Consider the following 21,101-nt stretch of genomic DNA (forward strand, 5'->3'; position numbering starts at 1 on the left):
CTGAGTGCTGGAGGTCAGGGGCAGGGAAAGCCATCTCATCCTGTCCCAAGTCTCGAAATGCAGAGAAAGGATGTTCTTACCTGGTGGGTGAGCAGTGGTTGTCCATGGTCTGAGGATCCCACTTGGTCTCGGCTGGTTCTGGCACAAAGTGAATGTGGAGAGCTCGCCAAATTGCCAACGCTGCCGTTCCACTCCCCTTGTTCCCCGTGCTGACCGTAGACTCACAGAGCAATCTGGGTTGGGAGGGACCTTGAGGTCACACCAGGCAAGTCCAGTGCCCAACAAAACCAAGCTGCACAGAGCCTTGTCCAGGCAGGGCTTGAGAATTGCCAAGGATGATGTCCACTGCCTCCGTTGGCTCCCGCTCCCATTTTTTCACTGCCTTTCTCATGAAAATTTATTTATTTGATACCTGACCTTAATTTCCTGCATGCCAGCTTGCATCTGCTGCCTCTTGTCCTACCCAGCACCTCTTGACCCACACAGCAGCATCTCTGGGAAGAGCCTGGTTCAGCCCTGCTGGCCCACCCTGCAGAGAGCTGCTCCAGGTTCAGAAGGCAGAGCCCGTGCTTTGCCAGCTCTCTTGAAAGCAGGGGCTCCAAAGAGTTCATGCAATACAACATCACAAGGAAAACAGTTCTGCTGCCTAGGAAGAAACAATTTGCCATGCAGTAAAACAAATGGATCGCCAGATCGCAATTTAGGCAAAATATTTTCCCAAGCAAGTGGCCAAAAAGTAGAAATGAAAAGGTTTTTGTTTTTTTTACTAATTAAATGTTCCTCTGCGACTGAGAGGGGAGTGTTCATCAGGAAGTTATGGCCTCTTAAAAATAATCAGAATGTTCCAGGAGCTACAGACCAAAGCCTCAGCAAGATGCACCACCTCCTTATTGGAAAAGTGAATTCCAGCCACTGCAGTACTCCATCTGATGAGAACACTTAGCTGTGCTAGGGTGAAATAAAGTGCTTTATTCTACTAAAGTGAGCCATGCTGGGAGTGTTGGGAATATGGTTAATGCAAGTACAGGGAAATTATACAGCGTCCGCTTTGACTTTCTGATTTCCTCTAATGGACACATGGCCTCCAGCCCAAGTGCTCGGGGAGCTTTGTGCCATACAGTTTCCCCAGAGAGCTTTGTGCCATGCTGTTTCCCTGGATATTAGCTGGGCTTTTCCTCCAGAGCCCCTGCCAGCAGCAGACTCATTCACAAACCTGGTGTTTGCAGCTGGGAATTTAAAGCACTGGCATCACAGGGACAGCATCCCTCCTTGCAATCTGTTTTTCCTCTAATGACTCATTAGGCATTTTCACTCGTTAACTGATCTCACCTGTACTCTGCAGGAAAGGCAGCAAACCCAACACTTCCCCGTGAGGTTTTGGCTGCGGGTTTTGTTAGTTCAACGCTCACCCTCTGACTACAGGTATTTTTTCTCTCTGAGATCCACCTCGGCTCCCCAGTTTGATGCTTCACTGGTGGATGCAGCAGCGCACTGCACTGTTAATGGGAGAGATTTCCTGCCCGAGAACTGCATTACTGGTGAAAAAGACTACTGAACATACAATATATGCATGTATAAACATTTACCAAGGTGCTTGTCCCACAGCCTCTTTTCCAGCCACTGCCTCCATTGCCCCGTGTGCCCGCTTGTCCCTGCAAGTCTTTGTCAGCAACCTGCTGACCTCCCCACCAGCACGGGATGCTCTCCTCCACCATGTCAGTCTCTCTTCCCATCCCTCCTTGGGCCATTATCCTCCCACCACTCCCAAACGGGGCGTGATGTGCACAGCTATTGTAACAGTCTGGCTTCAAATTTGTCTTGGTCTTCTTGTCCAGGCGACGGGGAAATGCATACAGAAGCAGTCTCCTAGGAAAACTGACCGTGGAAAATGCAGCTTAAGAAGCAATAAAAGAGTTCCCTGCCATCACACAGGAACCAACAGGAGAATTTACATCTCCTACTGAAAGCTTCCCGGGGGCACCTCTGTCGTGGTCCTCAGTGGGGCCACGCGAGCACCCCATGTACCGATGGCCTCCACTTCCCTCCTCCAGGGCCTTCTCCACCTCCTCTCCACCCTGCGGTAATTCTCTGCTCATTGCCTTCTGTCACGGTCCTCACCCGCCTTACAGGATCCCGCTGACTTCCCAGGGCATCCGACTCTGGGGTTGCCACCCCAAAACCTCCTGTGTGCAAGCTGCCTCCGTGCTGGTGCTCATTCACTGAAGTCTCAGTGGGACATCTGGTCCTTCCAAGTCTGTTACACTAAATTCAAGGGCAAGCTAACATTTAGGCCTGCTGCTGTTGGCACTGGAAGCCTCAAATGTCCCCGTGTTGAATACTCCTTGGGGTGTGTGGATGAAGCGTGCCAGGAGGGTCTCTGTCCATGCGTGTCAGCAGGGAAAGCCTCACTAGCACTACCATCAGCACAGGGTCTTGCAGGAGGGTTGGGAGACCCCACGAGCTGTAATATTAGGATAAGGTTCTTCACCAGAGGGTGGTGGGCATGGAACAGGCTCCCCAGGGCAGTGGGCATGGCCCCAAGCTGCCAGAGTTCAAGGAGCATTTGGACAGTGCTCTCAGACACAGGGCTTGAATTTCTGGGTGGTCCTGCATTGGGCTGGGAGCTGGTCTCAGTCCTTTTGGGTCCCTTCCAATTCAGGATATTCTGTGATCCTATGATTCTATGAACCCCTCTGGGCTGTTTTGGCACTTTTTGTGCTGCATGGGAGAAGGGAGGTAGGGCCCTCGCAGGGTTATACAGGAAGAGCTTCCCTACAGGCGCTACATGTGCAGGCACTGCTCGAGCTGTCCCCTGTGCTCGGAAAAGCCTGGGTGAGGGCGAAAAGCTGCATGTGGCCCTAAGTGCTCCTTGTTCCCCACTGTGGGGACAAAGGCATGGCAAAGGCTTGACAAGTTTGTATACAGGCATATTTCCCTTAAAGCCATTTCTCTAAAGTCTTTGTTATTTTTTCTTTTTAATCTCAAGCTCCTTTTCCTGCTTTACGTCATGCTTTCCATTTTAGAGATGTCAGATGATCTGTGATAAAGTGACAGGATGTGCAGGAGCAGCGAGGAGACGAGGTCCATTTTAATGAGACTTAACTCTACTGGGTAGTGCAGACCGTGCCTCGACAAGCCCTTGGATCTTGTTTCCTTTTGCAAAGCGTCTTAATGGCATAAAAGGATTTTTGCACAAATAAGGCAAGGCAATTCCCCAAACAGATTTCTTTCAGTGGCCACTGAAATGGAAAGCTGCCACCGAGAATTGCATGATCCTCTCTAAGAGGTAAGCACAATCAGAAATCAGTATTCTCTTGGCTCCCCGAAATGGACTGAAATACTTTGGAATAGGCAGTGTGTTTGCTGGGGGCTCACCATTCATCCAGCAGGTCCTGCCCGCTGGCACTGGGACATAATGACACATAAGACGGTCTGACCCAGCGCTGCTTACGTATGACCCATTCCTGCAGGCAGCTTGGATGCAAAGCAGGAAGAGTGGGGACGTATAGCAAGGCACAAGGGAAACGTGAGAAGGCCCCACGCTGCTCTCCAGCCCTTTGTTATTTTGTCAGCTGATCTCCCAGGCTGTTATTAGAATTTCAGGCAGGCTGGGGTCATGCTTCACATTGGTTACCAGCATCAGGTAAATGTGTAAAGACAAGTAGTCCTGGTCAAAGTTGCAAAGGAGGGTTTCTTTCGGTGGTATATTTTTAACCTAGACACTGCTAGCTTAATATGTTCTGGAGCATTACAGAGAATCACTTTTATGGGATATATTTATTTTTTAAATCTTGCTTTCCAGGGGAGTACTTTTTTACCTGGTACTCCTTCCTAAGCTATTCTTGGATCCCAGTGCATGAATTCTAAGATTTTCTGGTCAACGTTGTGAAAAAGTGAGTAGATGAATAGAAGATGTAAAATACTCCAGACTGCCTAAGAGTTAGGCCAGCCAGTCTGCCTGTTCTCTACTGAAATGTGCATTTAGGAATAGTTTGTTCAAGTCTGCAGGAAATCTTATTTAGCTGTGTATTAAAAAATATGTATATATATTCTGATTTTAACTTGCATTTCAGACTACAAATGACTCCTGTATTTTTTTCAAGTAGGTCTGGAATATCTCTCCAACTACTCTGGAGCTTTCTCTTTGTACATAGAAGTCAGATTTATTTAAATAGATGCAGGAAATCCCATATAGCCAGCGATGAGAGGATGTTAACCAATTTTTAAAGGCCTGATCAGAACAACTACAGGGAAGAGGTCAATACTAACTGTTATACCAAGTGTTAATCTTGACTCCAGTAATATTAGATACTAAAATGGGTTTCCAGATAAGAATTGCAAATCTCACATTTGAGAAGAAAGGAAGTGTGATCCTAGAAAACAGATGCCGAGCTCTCCAGATCTCTGCGAGCGTCCAATCTTTACGCGTTTGATCGATAGCTTTAGCAGTGGGACAGATGTGTGATGTATTCACTTTCAGATCTTTCTAGGGAAGGGAACAAAACAACATTAAAATCTCCCGTTGCTCGTCAGTGAGTAGATGGCATTCTCCACAGGAGGAGTGGGAAGCCTGCCTTGCGGATACCGTACCTACAGGTACCTTTTTAGATTAAGGGGAAGGCAGGAAGGTGGCAAAACTCTGATTTCCATCCACTGGGACAATTAACAAGGTGAATAAACAGGGCAGTTGGGCATCCACCCAGAAACTGAGGAGCACTGTGGGAGCATCAATACCAGGATGATACCTGAAGGGATGAAGTGGGATGGGTGCACTGTGATGGGAAGACCTGGCCCTCTCTCTTCCAGCAGCTAGCATAGACGGCTTTTTCTGTTCTCTATTGCTCCTTTAGGGATCCTAACCATCACTAGCAGCAGCTTGGGGGCAAAAAAAGCCCAGGGCCTTTGGGTACCACAGATCTCATCTATAGATCTTCAAACAGCAGGGAAATGCCAGAGGCTGTATGGAGTACAGTCAGTGGCAATTACTGTCCAGTGCTCTAAAAACAGCTTGAAAAAGGAGTTAGCAGCATCACAGCACTGCTTATGGGTTCTTTGTGTCCCTCTCAGAGCCATCCAAAGCAGTCCCCAGGCTCCCATACAACAAGGTACGCAAGAAATTTTGGAGAGGCATCAAAAAGCCTACCCGCATAGTGCACTTGGCACATCTTTGATGGGTCTGACGCCATAAAAGCGGGTCTCTATGTTCTGGTATCACCTCAGTCTCCACAAAGGAGATGAAAAGGAGGAATAAAACATCTGAACAGCCCAATCTGGCCTGAACTGCACACATTCATTATGGCAAAGATGGATTTCTTCTGGATCCTCCTTCGTATCCTCCTCCTTGGGGATGGCAGTGAGCATCTCAACACTCCAATTACAGGATATTCACGTTAAACAGAGAAGAGGAACAGCCAGTCAGCAACAGATTTTTAGGATATGGCATCAGAGGATCTGCACAGCCTGCAGAAGGAACAACTGAAGTGATGCTCATGGCCCCACTCCCACAAGTCTTCGGCACAGGCGTACATCAGCTCCTAGCAGGCAGCATCACCAGGGCTTAAATCACCATAGCTGCTGTGAAATGGAACCAGAGGCCCTGGCTTGGCTGCACCTCGGCTCCGAGCCCCAGGACACGGGGCTGCACCAGGAGTACCGCTCATGCTGACCCTTGGAGGCTGCTTGACAGCACCCGATGCTCATGGCTTAGAGATGGCTCGGTCCTTTCCAACTTCCTGAAGTTTTTGCCTTTGTTTTCTCTCCCACTCAGATGGAAATGAAAATGCAGGCTAAGAAAAATGGCATTAATAATACAAACTGGGGGCCCTTGGGAGAAAATTTTAGTTTTGGAAAGCCACTACTCTGCATGGATGTGTCTTGCTATCAGAAGTTTACCTGGATTTTCTTGTCTCTTCATGCATGCATGTATTTCTCTGCTGCCATGCGTGGTCCTTTCTCCTTATTTAATTAGGGCATAATTTTAAGCATATTCCTGAATTAGAAAAATAAATAGAGATTCATCCATTCAGCAGGCATTTTTCTGGGAAAATAAATGTTCTCCTTCAGGTATTGGCTTTCTTCAGTTTTGTTTCTCTATTTTTAATTTAAAGGAACTTCTCTTATGTTTTATTCACTTGTTTTCATTAGGTAAAAGAATGCCTTGGCATGAAAACCTGTCCTGAATGCACCACCTGCTTGACAGATATATACAAAGACTTGAAACCTGAGAGGAGAAGAGGATGGTTGCAAGCAAAAAAAAAAAAAAAATCTAAACAAAAGAAAGGAATTAAAGCCAGCACCAGGGCACGTACTTATACTGCATGGCTGTCATTGCCCGTGCCGATTCTTGGGAGCGATGCAGAGCATTGTGCTCAGCAGGATAAGACTGACAGACCTCGAATACGAACCCTTACTGCCTTCTAAAGAGGTAGGGGCGTCCTTCTTATCTCCAGATTGATCCTGACCAGTTTACTGCGAGAAGCTGCTGCTTGAATTTCAGATGTTGAGTGCTGGTATCTGCGATTGGCCGTGCACAGTAAATCACATGCTAATGTTGCTCTGTCTTGACTGGATGAGAATAAACATCATAATCAGGAAAAGGCCTTGGAGGAGCCACAGTGGCTTTAAATCTCTCAGGGAGCAGCAGCAGTTTTGGGAGAGGCGGCTGATAAAGCGGATTAGGGAATTTTAGAAAATTTAAAACCCTCTCCTTTCTGGGCCACACAGGCTCTGCCCAGGGTGTCATCGCTGGGAAAATTAGGCTGCTGGGAAATTTATTGCCAGGGCACCACATTTCCATTTCAATTTCTCCTGTTTCCAGTTCCACACGTGTGCCCAGTCCAGGGCTGTGATCAGATCCTGCTCTCCTGCCTTAACCAGCAACAGCCCCAGGCATTGCCCGTGCTCTCTTTAGTGTGCTAAAGACAACTGCAGGATGGTCTCCCAGTCACTCAAAGAAAGGAGGGAGCCAGCAGGCCTTACAGAGGTCACTTATTGCTCTTTTTGTCATACTCTCATCCTTACAGGATTTCCCATGGCCAATAAGTTTTGCTCAGGAGCTCACCTGAGAAGAGGCAGGCACAAGGCAAGGACCCAACATCCTGTGGCAGGCACCAGTGAGGCACTGCTGGGCTCTGCAGTTCCATTTGCCCCTCAGCCAAGGTGATGCTTAGCTGCTCCCAGCGGGGCTGGAAAGCCTGAAGATGTCTGAAGAATGGAAGAACGGCAAACAATGAGATTGCTGGTGATAAAGCAATCCTGGAAAATGTTTGGATGAATTTTTTTCAGGAGATCAACTTCCCTGTCATGCCTGCCCCTCTGTGCTCTGCTGATGTTACCCTCCTTGTCAAAGATGTCACCAGCAGGAAGATGTGTGGGAAGGAGGTTTACTAGGTGAATATTCCTAAACATCCAGCACACCGTCAGGCACAGGGCAGGAGCATGCTGCATTAGCTCTGGGCCTGAGCAGAGTTAGTCAAAACAGCTTGAAAAATGGAATGTGTTCCTTTGTGGTGGAGTCTCAGACCCAGCACTGATGTCATGAATAGCTGAAATTATGTCTAAATTTGAGAAGAAAAAAAAATACTTCCTCTGAGGTGTGTCTTGCAACTGCAAATGAGGCATAACTCGAATCAACTATGATGAGCTGCTATTAGCATTTGAGTTACATTTCCCTTGAAAAGTCAGGAGGGGCTGTGGCCCCAGATTAGGGGTCCCTCCTGACATCTAAGTGGGTAGCGCATATGGAAATGGAGTTGTCCCGGGTGTCACCACCTCGAGGTGAATGATAGCTAGAGGTGGAAGAGTGGAGAATAAATGTTACTGCAAGAAAAGCTGCTGAATTTCCTTTTGAGAGACTGATAATCCCGCAGGCTTCTACAGAAGCAGCTTTTGATTATCATTGCTGATGATATTAGAAGACATCTCTGGAGTCTGTCCTTTAAAAAATGTTTCCCTGGTGCTACTTGAAAACATATGGGCTGGGAACTGAAGTGAAAAACTGATGTTTTGCTAACTCTCTTGGCACGATGGAGGCTTAAAAATGATGTGCCTGATACTAGAGATGCATTTTTAACAGTAAATGAAAGCAGACTGCATAAAAATTCAAAATACTAGACTGGCAAATGTGGATGAGAAAAGAAGTTGGAAGAAGAAAGGGGCTGGTTAAAGGACCAGATGAGAAAAGGTGGATCAGTTCAGCTGGGCTGAACAGGAGCAGCGCTGTTTGAGTTGCTTTGACTTACTGAAGGTGCAGACACACACCAGCAACTTAGAGAGGGAGCTGAGTAAGCCAGGTCTAACAGAGCATGTTCAAATGCAGCACTTTCCGAAGGGCTTCATCAAGTAACAGGATGGACAAGCTCGGGCTCCTGCTTGCATGGTAACAGTTCGGATGGGGCAGGGACAGAGGGATGGAGCCAGGCTTCTTCAGTCTAGAATCTAGTCCATGCCAGACACTGGTCTGTGGATGGCTGCGGTTTCTAACACAGGCATAGCACCTGGAGAGTTCATGCCTCATTTCCAATGGCTCTTATCCATAAAATTAAACCTATTTCCAGACAACATACATTAACCCTCAGAAGATGTCTTAAACTGGAATAAGTGTGTCTTATACCGGAGCTGGATGAGGTTAGTTTTGCTGATTGAATAAAATCATAGAATCATTAAGATTGGAAGAGACCTCCAAGATCATCCAGTCCAACCATTCACCTAACATCAATATTTCCCCACTAAACCATGTCCCTAAATACCACACCTACACATTTCTTGAACACCTCCAGGGACTGTGACTCCACTACCTCCCTGGGCAGCCTGTTCCAGCACCTGACCACTCTTCTGGAGAAGAAATTTTTCCTAATATCCAACCTGAAAAGGTTGGATAGTTCATAAAAACCAGCCAACCAAACAAAAAAACATATTATGCTGATACCACTTCAGTGTCTTCACCGTGGAAAATGCTGGCCCTCAACAAGGGAAAGCTGGATATGCTTTATCCCATCAGCTCCACCAACTGTAAAAAAATGAATCTCTTGAAGTTGCTGAAGAAAAACTTTTGACAAAAAGACACTTTGGAAAAGTGCAGAATCTGCAGAATCATTGCATCCCTTGGCTGGTCATGCATTTTCTGAGCCTCTGCCAGTAATTACAGTTTCTGAAAACTTCTGAAAGCAAAAAAGCATTCCCTTCCATGGCCTTCTGTTCCACCTCTTTGCCTCTTTTGGGTCCATTAGTCAGCACATGCATACCCCCATAGTCAGGTGACCAGCAGACTGGTGCTACAGAACTGCTCTGCCTTCCAGAGTGCCAGGTGATGAACTTCAGGAGGTTTGGGTGTAGTCATAAGACAAAACAGGCAACTGCTGTTGAGGTTGGTATCCCGCGCCAGTATGGGCAAACTCTCCATCTGCTCAATTTCTGTAAACAGGTTGGATATTTCCCCAGGAAATGTTTATTAAGATGCCAGAACATGCATTTTTGGTATATGGTGGTTACAGAATCTGCTGAAGCTATAAGGTTCTGCAGCATCCTGAAGAAATGGTAGATCCTAAACACAGCTTTTGTTCTTGGCCACAACCAATTAGCATTATCTATTTCTCATTTTTCCCTGGCCCTGTTTTAACAATCTCTAACTAGGAGCTTAACCTCTGTTCCAAAAACTGACATGGATAAAATGCACTTAACATTGCTCACAATTCTTACAAAGAATAGAATAGATCTTGCATTTGGCTACACAGAGAAGTTTTATTTCAGTGACTTCAGGAGCTAGGATTTCTCCAGATGTGACTCAAGCCATGACGTCCCATTGAAAGAAGCTTTTATGCTTCTTTATCCAAGAGACAGATCATGTTCTGAGAAAATTCAAACTATTTTATTCTAGCGTATGTCTAACTAAATTGAACAATAAAAATTGTTATCCTTTATGACCACCAACCAATTAACTGACCTGGTGACAGGGAATTAAGTCAGTCTTCTTCCTTTGAAATGACAGCTGAAATAACAGCGGTACAGTTCCTTGTCTCCAGTATGAGTGCGAGAGAGGAGGAAGGATGGGATCAGGATGACCGACAGACAGAAAAATCCTGGCCTCGTTGCAGCACTGAAATGCTTCCCATCGACTTCCAAAGGGCGGGATCTCTCCGTCATGCCACACTTTCTAGGAAGCCTTCATAAAAACAGGTAAGCAAAGCATTGTGCTTCTGCTGTGATTTATAATATTCCACAAATTGTTCACCTAAAGAAGCTCTTTGAGTATATTGTACTGCCTTCCACTTTCTTTTTCTTTGTCATCCCTCAACGTAAATGACAATGGAGCGTGAAGAGTGCTCCCTAGTTCATTGAAGGTGTGTGCCAGTGAACTTGTAATTTAAACACGATCCAGTGGGAACGGATTAGGGGCATTTGGGTATAAAACCAGGAGCATCTGAAGTGTCAGGGTTGTGGCAAATTCATTGGCATGGCAGACTGCAGCCTCTCCATGAAAGATGGGAGATACAGCCTCAGAGCCAAGTGCCAGCTTGGCTGCTGAGAAAGTTTTGCCTTTCGCACTGCTACAGATAACTTTGTTATAGGAACATAATTTAATTGACATATAGTTGCTTTCATTCCAGGATAATACCATCCAAGGTTACACAACTCAAGACAAAAACCACACATTTACATGGAAATAAGTGAGTCTGTATGAAGCATTATACTGGCATAATTACTCTTGTTTAAAATCATGCCTCATCTATTATGTTTTTTCCAGAGCATCCGATCTTCAGGTGTCTGTTGATTATGCAGCACTACGTGATAAGACCATCACGGATAAGCATCAATGTGCATTTATGTATTCTATAAAATCATAGACAAAAATCACCCCAATACACATGATTTCCATAAAGCGTCTGAAAGCTTGTATGACAGCAACAAATAGACAAAAAATATGCATCCATTTTGGTACCATTTGCCAGTCAGTGTAAATTATTTGCCAACAGAAATCTGACTTGCAAAGGAGGAAAGATTGTTTTGCCTCCTTCCCCCCAGACTGCCATAGCCACAATCCAGCATTGGACTCCCTTTGGAAACGAAAAAGTTGCTTTCAGCTGTCCTTCCTTACCCGGCAGAGTTCATTTGGCACAGTTTCTGTTAATTAATGTAATTAATTAACTTCCATGAATGGCAAATGATGGAAACGAAAGCAAAAGAGCAAGACAGTCTCATGCAGACGAGGTTCCTACAGCAGCTTAACACTCCCCACTTTCATGGCACTGCTGTGCAAGTTCCCATTTGGGGCCTGTAGTTCTTGATGATGGTGGCATTACTAACTGCCGACAGGGACAGACTTCAGAGTGCCAAAAGAATTAGGGCTGTAGTGTCAGAAAATAGGAACGTAAGCCATGCTGAGTGAATATACAGTTTTTTGAATGTGTTTAGATTTAAAATCTGTTTAAGGGATTGCATTGCATGCTTCAAGCGCCCTAGCAAATCATTAGTGATAATAGGAAACCCAAGCAGAATTATAGCAGCTATTTTGCCACAGAGTTGGCCATCCAGCCCTGTAAAGAGAGTCCTTTCCACCTCTGAGTCATAAAAAATAAATATGTCACCTTCCCACCAATCCAGTGGGAAAGAGCTTATCAGAGATGAAAAATAGAAGTGACCCATATTGGTGATATTTTTGGCTAGATAAAGACTAACAAAAAGAATGGACAAATTCATAAAAGAAAGTTTCTTTATGGGCTGTTTTATCTCTCAGGAAGTTGGTGAGCTGCAAATTGTTGCAGGATGGGGAAGTCCTTGGGGGGACCATCCTCACACACTTGTTCTGTTGCGCTGTCTGGGCACCCACTGTTGGCTGCTGTCAGCGGCTTCTGGACTCATGTTCCAGACAGCGACTTCAGAGGCAGATCATAATTACGGGTCTATTTTTAGATGCTCTAATTTTGGCAGGAAGCCAAAAGTTGTAATAAAACAGCTTTGGTATTATCTGTCATCTCCAGACATGGAAAAGAGCCATGAATTCAGCATGGGGGCAGATAATGTAGATATATTAGAATGCATTATTATCTACAGGGTTGCCTGTTGCCAGTTTCATTTTTATTGCATGGCAAAGGTCAGCACCTTTCGGTAGCTCAGAGATCCCAAAGGATGACAAATTACCAAGAATTCCTCTATTCAGCATATATATGAAGCCATCATAAAAGAATATCAGCATGGTGCTAGCAGTGTCTGATCTACATTATATGCTTCTTTTGGCAACCAAGATTTGTCTGCCATTGACGGTGGGCAGATAGTGAGGGATGAAATTTAATACAGACAAAATGAAAGTACGGTGGCACCTTACTTGTTCTTCAGCTGAAATGTAGCTCACGTTAACAAGATTCACAAGTCTCTGATTCCTACTGGAAACTGAGCTGGGTTTGGTTTCGGGAAATTGCAAGAATATTTTTATTTCAGAATGTCTGTTATTACTACAAAAAACAGGTCCACTTGGACTTTTTTTTTTCCCCCAATTAAAACCAGGAAGAAAATGGAATGCACGTACAATTGATATAGAAAAAATGGAACGTTTGGAGTAAGGATAAGTGGGCCGTGCTTCCATAGCTCACTCTTCCAGGCACAAAGCTCTCATGGATGCCAGATGTGACAGACTTTGTTGGATCCTTCCAGACAACTCAGTTTCAGATAGAAGAGATTGCATCAAGCAACTTATTTGGTGATGCTTAGGTGAGCAAACTATTACATTAATACCCCAGTGCATTGGCTTATGATTGCTGTTCAGGTGTGGTTAAACCATCCGGGATATGCTCGAGAAGAACCTGCTTGTTCTGTATCTGAAAACTGTGGAGTCTGGTACACGATGGGAAAACAAGAAAAGTTCCAACACATGAGACAGAGCTCGCATACTGGGAGCTTTCAGGGAAAGGTCCAAAACCTGTCATTTTGCCCCTAAGGTTTTATCGTGACTAGAGTACTCTTAGAGCACCTCATTATTTCATCTCAAGCTATACCCCTTTGTAACCTTTTACTTCTCGTAAGGCTCTGGCCTCAGTGGTAACCCATTAGAGCCAGCTGCCCACGTGGATCTCACACTCTGTAAAAGAGTTTTTAAAGTTTGTTGCTTTCTAACTATGCTAAAGTCTCCTTGTTGCAAGATCAGAAGAGGTGCCTAGAAGTGCTCAGCAGACCTTCCCTTTTGCCTCTTCTGCTTCCCCTCTAATCCATTTTCCACACTGGTCTGACAGAGTCTGAGATGGTTGCACTTCAGGCCACATTGCAAGACCCATCCATTATTCTGCCTTTTGCCAAAGAGACTGATTTGAAGGGGTGTGAATTTCTGTGGGGCTTAGGAAGTGTTGAATTGACTTTTCTGTCACTTTTGCTACATTTCCCTTTCCGTAGGCTACAGCACTGATGGAAATGTCCTTATAGTCTATGATAGGCACATTCTAGAAATAGCATGTTAAATAAATGGAAATGTTTTTAAAAATTAAGAATCCTCCACAAGTTTTAAAAATAAAGACACTATACGTAATCAACCGAAAATAACCACAATGTTTTTATTTTTGGCAAAAGATACGCAGCGGGAAGGAAAACTACGCAGTTTAATTTGCTCCTTGGTATTAATTCTTACAGTATTTGCCAGTAATGGCAACATTATAATTTGTAGAATTAATTAATGATCTGGCATCTGATTTTGATTCATTAATGCTTAAGCCAGCTAAGTCTCAATTATCCTCTGGACTATTTATTCCTTAACAAGCTTTTAGCTAATGTGATTTTGAAAATATGAAAATAGGTCTTAACTTGCCTTTAAGAAGTGGCAATATTTTAACACTTCTCTGTAAAATAAAGAACCTTCCTATTTTTTCGTGCTATTACAGTAACATTCAAAATTAGACTTGGGGATTTTCAATGTATGCACTAAATATATATTATACTTATATGTACCTGGAACCTGACTTCAATTTAGACTTGATTAAAAAATGTACTGAATTGGAAACTGTGTAATAAAGGATGCCTAAATCATACTGACCCAGAATAGCTCACTCCGTCAGACAGTTAGCAAATAAGTGCACAAGCAAGCAGATGATACGAGAATTCAAAATTAATTTTATTCTCAGAGGATGCATAGACTAGCAGATAGCATCTGATTCTATCTGCAGAGGTGTAAATCCAGAGTAACGCCTTGGCTGAGGTCTCGTTACCCTGAATTTGATTGCTTATCCTGCAAATGATCAGAATTGGGCTCTTCTGTGCCCAAGGCTATGTTAAAGCAGCTGAAATAGCCAGTGTTACTTCACAGCATTTTTGTGATGCAACTGGTAGCCTCTACCGATTTCCATGTATTCGTTATTTATAACAAATCCATTTACCAAAGCAATTTAAAGACTCTTGAAATTTTCTCCAAATGACTGGTATTTTTGAAAGTTCAATCACCACATCCTTTAGGAAAATCTGCCCGATGGAGTTATCACTTGTGCTGCAATTGTATTATGATACATTCAGAAACTACAGCCATTGATTTGGGATTGTCAGGCACCGGTTTAAGAGCTCTTTTGAACTCGTTTGGGAAAGTTGCTTCTACTGCTGGGCTCTGACATGATGCTTGTGCCTGCTGTCATTGTACACTGTCCCCACTAGCATCAAAACAGAAATGCTTCATTACGAAGATGAGTAAACAAATGAATCATGGATGTTTTATCCAAATAGACCATCACAGTTCATCATTTTAGTTGCTGAGATTTGTTCTGAAGGTATCTTCCAAACCTTCCAGACGTGATAGACATGGTAGAAAATACAAAACTAAGTCGTTAGTGTTACGGAACTTGAAATAACTCATCTTCTCCTGCAACCATGCTTTTCCTAAGAAGACATCTGATGACCTCCAAACACCGGCATTTGGGTGTAACACCACTGGTGTCAGTGTAGTTATTCTCACTTCACAATGCTGAGACACCAGCTAGAACTTTCCCCACCCTTCTCACCAAGAAATCTGAGACAAACATCTGAGAGTATCTTCCTTCTCCCTTTTAGATCACTAAATTCAGCTCCTCTCAGTCAAAGATGGGAGGTCAGTCCATGACTGTATGGAGAGAGCTATAACGCCAGCTCCTCTTTACACTTGAGGAGCTGTTAGCTCAGCCAGGTCCCAAATGGCTGCCCGCGATCTGTGGAGCGGGGGCACTGCTCACACTCCAAGCTGTCCGTGGTTTTAAAAATCAACCCCCTCTTACCAAGTCCAATGCTCTGGCCCACAAAATCCATTCTGTGCTGCTTCAGGGACAGCTCTAAGCTCTGCATACATGGCTGGTGCAGAACTGGGAGGTCACAAAACCAGATACCAGAGACATATCTGAGGCAACAAAGAAATGAATTCATGTCCAGCTACTGAGGCACAAGGAAAAGTGCCAGTTACCTGTGTTGTTATGGCAAGAGTACTTTCAGGCTAAGCAATAAGTAGACGTGGTTGAGCTTGGGCTCTAACACTAGGGCTGGACTGCTGGAAGCACCATTTTTCTCAATTCCTTCGATAAAAGGTTTGGGTTGAGAAACAAGAGCAGCTCTGCTCACTTTTAATCATTTCAATGAGGAGGAAGGAGGGAAGGTGGAGGCTTGGTAAGAAAAATATGCAAAGCTTAAAAAGTTCCAGCTGCTGTTCTCTAATGGAGGCTTGGTTCCTCATGAACAGTGGAATAGTTAGGCCACCTGGTGGTAAACGGCAAGCCAACAACCTCTGCAATTTCTGAGGCACAATAAATATCCTGAAGAGCAGAGAGCACAGGGAACGGTCATAGGCTGGTGTGCAGCCACCACTGGGAGATGGCCGCTAGCCATGACCTCCTCCAGCTCAGGTGCAGTGCAGAACAGGGGGGCCCTCTGTCCATCACAGCCCTCCACCCCAGCCAGCTCCTGCTGTGCCAGGGAGGGAGGCAAAGGAGAAAGCAATCCAGGGACCTCTGAAACTAGGTAAGCTTGTGAAGCAGGGGGCTTAAGTGGCTGAGTGAGGGCCTCTGTCCCTAAATGCTGCACCAGGTTTATGCAGATAAATTAAGTGAGGCTGGTGGGAGCTGTCAGAGTTATACTTTTATGAGTCCTATTTCAACGAATGTTCTACAGCGTAATTTCCACTTCTGTGTCTGTCACTTGTTTCTTCCAGTAAAACTGCTGCCCAGAAGTACCGCAAAGTGTCAAATGTAAATGCAGAGTGCAGAGGAGATGCTGGCCCTGCCAGCGGGGTCCTTCAGAGTGCTCCCAAGTGCCAGCATCTAAGAACCGAGCTGTACTGGACAGCAGGGCAATGCCAAAGAGCTTTCACAGATAGGCTCAGCACAAGCAAAAGAATGCAAAAGGAAATTTGTTGGACAATGTGATTCTTCTTTACAAAGGAACTGTTGTTTATTTTGCCCAATTCTGTTCACTGGAGCTTTCATCTGTGCCTTGGGAAAGCAAGCCCTCGTGTCCAGCATTGCTCCTGGCTGCTCTCTCCTTGCCGTCCCTGCCTGGTTCCCTCAGCGCATTCTCCAACACTTGAAAATTCACCTGACTTTGACTCACATTTTAATCTTATCCAAGTCACAATGTTTATTTCACAGGATGCCCAATTAAACGGTAATTCCGTCTGCTCTGGAGTTGTTTCCTTCCCATCTGGTGATTGGTATAACCTGAATAATGTAGGAAGTACAGAAGAAAAGGCAGAAAACAACTTCAGTGATACCAGGAGAGCAAGCTGCAACTTTTCCTACTGAAGAAGAGGGAAAAAGAGCATGCACTAAGGTGTTAACATGGGTCATCATTTCTGATGCTCCCTGACTCCTAAGAAGAAGAGGGAAGGACTTCAGATTGGATATTAGGAAAAATTTCTTCTCTGAAAGAGTGGTCAGGAGAACAGGCTGCCCAGGGAGGTGGTGGAATCACAGTCTCCGGAGGTGTCCAAGAAACATGTAGATGTTGTACTGAGGGACATGGTTTAGTGGACAAATACTGGTGATAGGTGGATGGTTGGACTGGATGATCTTGGAGGTCTTTTCCAACCTTGGTGATTCTATGATTCTAAGATGGTGCTACCTTGGCATGTCTTACAGACTCCCTTTAAACCTGAGGAACAGGAGCAGGAGTGGGGCTGTGCAATTCACACTAGGTGAAAGAAAATCCACGGCCCTGCTGTCCCTGTCCCACTTTTGCCCTTCATTGTAGCTACTGCAGGAATGCCAGTTCCTTGCACCTTGCATCCAAGGCGTGTGCTGGAGCTCCAAGCTCCATAAGATGAGGAGCAAGGTCCTAACTTTACTTGCTGCACGCTAAATTCCAGGAGTCCTAAAAAATTGAAGGGGGTTTTTATCATGGCATAGACCTGCATGTTTTTTCAGGCCTTCTGCCCTCACAAAGGCAGGGCCAGCACCACACGACCCACACAGACTTGCTCTTTTTGCTATCTGCTCCTCCAAGTGCGATGGCAGCACTCTTCTGCAGCACTCCAGACTCACGCTGGAGGCATGGAAATAGAGACAGAGTTCTTCCCAAAGAAATTTTCAATGTGCTTTGCTGAGGCTTTCTAAAAAAATATAGATTAATTGTGATAATTAAATTTCCCTCTGAGTGATTTCTTTGATAAATGGGTCTAGTTAGGACTTTCAATTAAGCACTGGGCCCTGCTGTGAAGTCAGACTGAGCTTCGTGTTTCAGGCATTTATTGCCTCATTTACACAGAGACAATCTGAATTATTTCATGTTACACTGTTTTCTTTATCTGTCTTTTTCTTTTTTTTTTACACAGGTATTAGAATTCCTATTAACCCTTCTATCAGGGAGCCAATTAAAAAAGGATGGTCAAGCAATTTTTAATTATTTTGTGATGGTTTAATAAGCCTCCTGGAAGCACAGTGCTTGAAATCTCTCTTCTGTCCGTACCACAGCCCTTTGCTCCATAAACTCACTGGTTTGTTGCTGTGTAGATTCTCACGGGCTCCCAGGTGGTGATAAAAGGATATGAAAATAACATCAAGGTAGGGAAGAATCTTTTTGATTCATTGACCCCAAAGACTCTGTTATGATGAATGGTGGTAATATGCAACAATTCTGGGCGCTTTTGTGTTTTTGCCTTGCCCCAAATTCTGAGTATACGGTAAAGACTGACTGGAGAATTTTGGCTGTCAGGGAGCACTCCACCTTGAAGGCTGCTGTGCTCTAAAGTTATATCCCTGCACTGGAGCACGGCTGTGTGGCCATTTTGAGTGTGGATTGAATTATTTAAGATACACAGTTTCTGTTTTTTTTACCATGAAATTGGGGTTGTTTGCTTGCTTTTCTATTTACTGGTATTGATGGTTACAGAATAGCACCCATGTGATTGCCAATCACTGTTTCTAGCCATGAAGAGCAAGCAGTCCGCTAATTTAATTTAAAAAAAAAAAAAAAAAAAAAAAAACCAAACTCATCCAAAAGAGGGTGTACTATTACTACAGCATCTGCATCTAGACACCAGAATTCATTGTCATTGATAACAGAGAAGAAAAAAGTCGACTAGACTTAGAAAATGGTTTTAAATTTTTATGAGCTCTCTGTAATGCCATCCGCAGCTACTCTAGCTAAGATGAAATCGCAAGGTTTACCAACTGATGTGCTTTGAGAAATAAATCAGAAACTAATTGTCTGACATTAGGGAAGAACTTGTTTTTATCTCCTCCCACACTACCCAACATAAGTATTTCTGTTTCCTTTACACTATGTAGTATGTGTGAATGTATGTAATGAGAGCATATATATTTATTATTATACTTGAATTGATCTTCATGCAACTCATGAAATTGATATGCTTCCTGTGTGAGAGTTAGTCAGAGACATACTTTAATTTGTATTAAACTAAACCTTTACCAGGGGGGAGGGAGATTTCAAGGGAATCTTTGCCATGTAAAGAAATCATGCTGTCTTTCCATATATGAATCTAAGCACAGTCAGACCTCAGACTGTATGGAGCAAGAGATGTGAAATGAGTTATGAGTACTGAGAGTTTGAATAATTGACGGAAATTTCAATGCAATTAATATAAAGGACATGAACACGATGCTGATAAATTAGGGTTTGTGGATTACTGTGGTATGGTAAATCCAAACGTCAGCCACCCCCCCATTTTTCTCCAGTGTAAAGCAGCAAAGCCTCTGCTTCTAATGCAGATTTGTTATGCTCTGGCATATCTAATTTCTTAAACTGGTAAGACAAAGCTGACTGATGCCAAATAATGGGAGGGTACATTTTAAAAATCCCAATGCTATTTTAAATGTAGGCTAAAATGAGAACATTGTGTGGTTAATATTTATCTAGCATCCTCGCTGGTTGAGGCGCATCTCGTCATATAGAGCTATGCTGCTAAAGTGGTTCATGGGAATGATGTGCTTGACTCCTCTCGCTAATGGGAGCTGTGTGCATAGAACAATTTAGCTGTTAGTGCTCTGAGGAGAACTTGAATAGCAGGGGCTTGGAGAGCAAAACAAAAAGAAAGCTGCTAAGGGCATTCTGAAAATACACTCGCTATTCTTTTTCTTCCCAAGCATTGCTGCGGTAAGCAACCGCTTCAGAATTCCTCTTTAAATAAGTGACATGAAAAGGAAAAGAGCATGACTTTGTATCAACAGCCATTCAGAACGGGCTGGGTCCCAAACTAACCTTGGGGGTAAGAAAGGCTGGTGGGGGGCAGGGTGCCCGTGCGGCCGTTCTGTTTGGTTTGTTTCGCTTGGTTTGCCGGTAGTTTAGAGAAAGCATCCCTCATGGGAGCGTTCTGACCTAAATATCAGGGATGCTGTGTGGAATGCAGGTAGGCCGGGATTTCAGAAATACAGCTGCTTAAGTTAGACACCCAGCAAAGCAGATGAATATTCCACCCAGCCCCCCGCCCCCAGGCGATGGGATTTCTTATGCATTTAAGGCTAGAGTGCTTAAGTGCTCCCTTAGGTATAGGTTAGAGAACTTAGACATGGGTGCGGACCTGCCTGTGAGCCGTCTGCTATTGTAGATCTTGGCTGGAGGGAGGCTTTCTGCATTTGATTGTTGTTTTTTTTTTTTATCACTTTGCTTGTTGAGAGTTTTCCCAACCAATCTGTATGCAGCAAGCTGCCTTTAAACGCACTGCAAAGCCTGCTTCTGAACCTTTCCTGAACCTTTGAATTGGGGGATAGGCTGCAGACACACAGGTTGTTACAGGGCTGTGTACAGCTCCTAAGGTTATGGCAAACACGTAGCAGCTTCTTTTAAACACTAAGCTAATAGCAAGCTCTTCCTGATTTCCTAGTCAAACCTAGAAGAACTTGGGATATTAAAAATGCCAAAGAACATTGCGGAACGCACCATCCTTCCCTAAATGATGACACGTACATCTCTTAATGAGTAAAAAGGCGGCTTCAGGTACTGGAACAGGATACAGAAACCCTAACTCCAATTCCCACTCCCACCAGAAAATGTACGTATGGCCCGGGGCAAGTCACTGACCATTCGGTTCCAAATCTGTAAAACGGCAATATACTTTTCTGCCTTTTGAGTGATGGGAGCCTAGAATCCATTAGTGATTGTGAGACACTCAGATATTAATTCTTAAGTGCTTAGATACATCAGTAGAGGAATTTTCCAAAGAGACATTATTGAACAGATCTGTGAGTTCTTTTTGCTAATATTCATTATAATGTGTTGTTGTATATCTTTATTCCCAATGTTTTATTTATTATGAAGCACTAAAGGTTGGGATTCCTTACAGGGGTGGATTGACTTGGAGGAGTTCCACAGGGAATGTAAATGTTTTCTATGTTGTAAGACTAATAACATCACAGGAAAAAGAAAAAGCTAAGGCTGCCATTTGACTGAGGCAATAAATAAATGCCTTCACTTTGGCTCATGGTCTACCATCTAACTACAAGGTTCTTACGCTTGTTCAGTCTCACTCTTAACTGCCTTGCCATTTGTGTTTTCTTCTACTTCTAGAGCCGATGTACTAAATGTTGCCAAAAAAAGACAAACAAACAACCCTCCAAAACGCATAACAAATATTGTTCCATATTTCCTGAATTGAATGTTACTATGGGACGGTCCCCATGACATCAACAGGAATGCCAGCTAACTATTTAGTTGTCGGGTCCTGC

At 44.1% G+C, this 21,101-nt stretch overlaps 1 protein-coding gene and 1 long non-coding RNA gene across 7 annotated transcripts in view; one reads left to right on the plus strand and one right to left on the minus strand.

Moving 5' to 3' along the window:
- CXXC4 (CXXC finger protein 4) overlaps nt 1-16,276 on the plus strand; it is an 83,728-nt gene extending 67,452 nt beyond the window's left edge. Inside the window, exons 4-6 of the mRNA XM_021393760.1 lie at nt 6,145-6,424; nt 7,023-10,173; nt 12,499-16,276. Of these exons, the coding sequence (XP_021249435.1) occupies nt 6,145-6,420 (276 nt within the window). The 3' untranslated portion in view covers nt 6,421-6,424; nt 7,023-10,173; nt 12,499-16,276. The remainder of the gene's footprint in view (nt 1-6,144; nt 6,425-7,022; nt 10,174-12,498) is intronic.
- LOC110397454 overlaps nt 1-21,101 on the minus strand; it is a 92,449-nt gene that overhangs the window by 13,542 nt on the left and 57,806 nt on the right. For 5 of the 6 annotated variants that reach the window (XR_002437791.1, XR_002437788.1, XR_002437787.1 and 2 more), the window contains one exon: nt 81-233. The exons of the other annotated variant lie outside the window; for it this stretch is intronic. This is a non-coding gene — a long non-coding RNA (uncharacterized LOC110397454). The remainder of the gene's footprint in view (nt 1-80; nt 234-21,101) is intronic. 6 annotated transcript variants of the gene reach the window in all.

Source organism: Numida meleagris, chromosome 4 (genome assembly GCF_002078875.1).
Source record: "Numida meleagris isolate 19003 breed g44 Domestic line chromosome 4, NumMel1.0, whole genome shotgun sequence".
Taxonomy (NCBI): Eukaryota; Metazoa; Chordata; class Aves; order Galliformes; family Numididae; genus Numida; species Numida meleagris.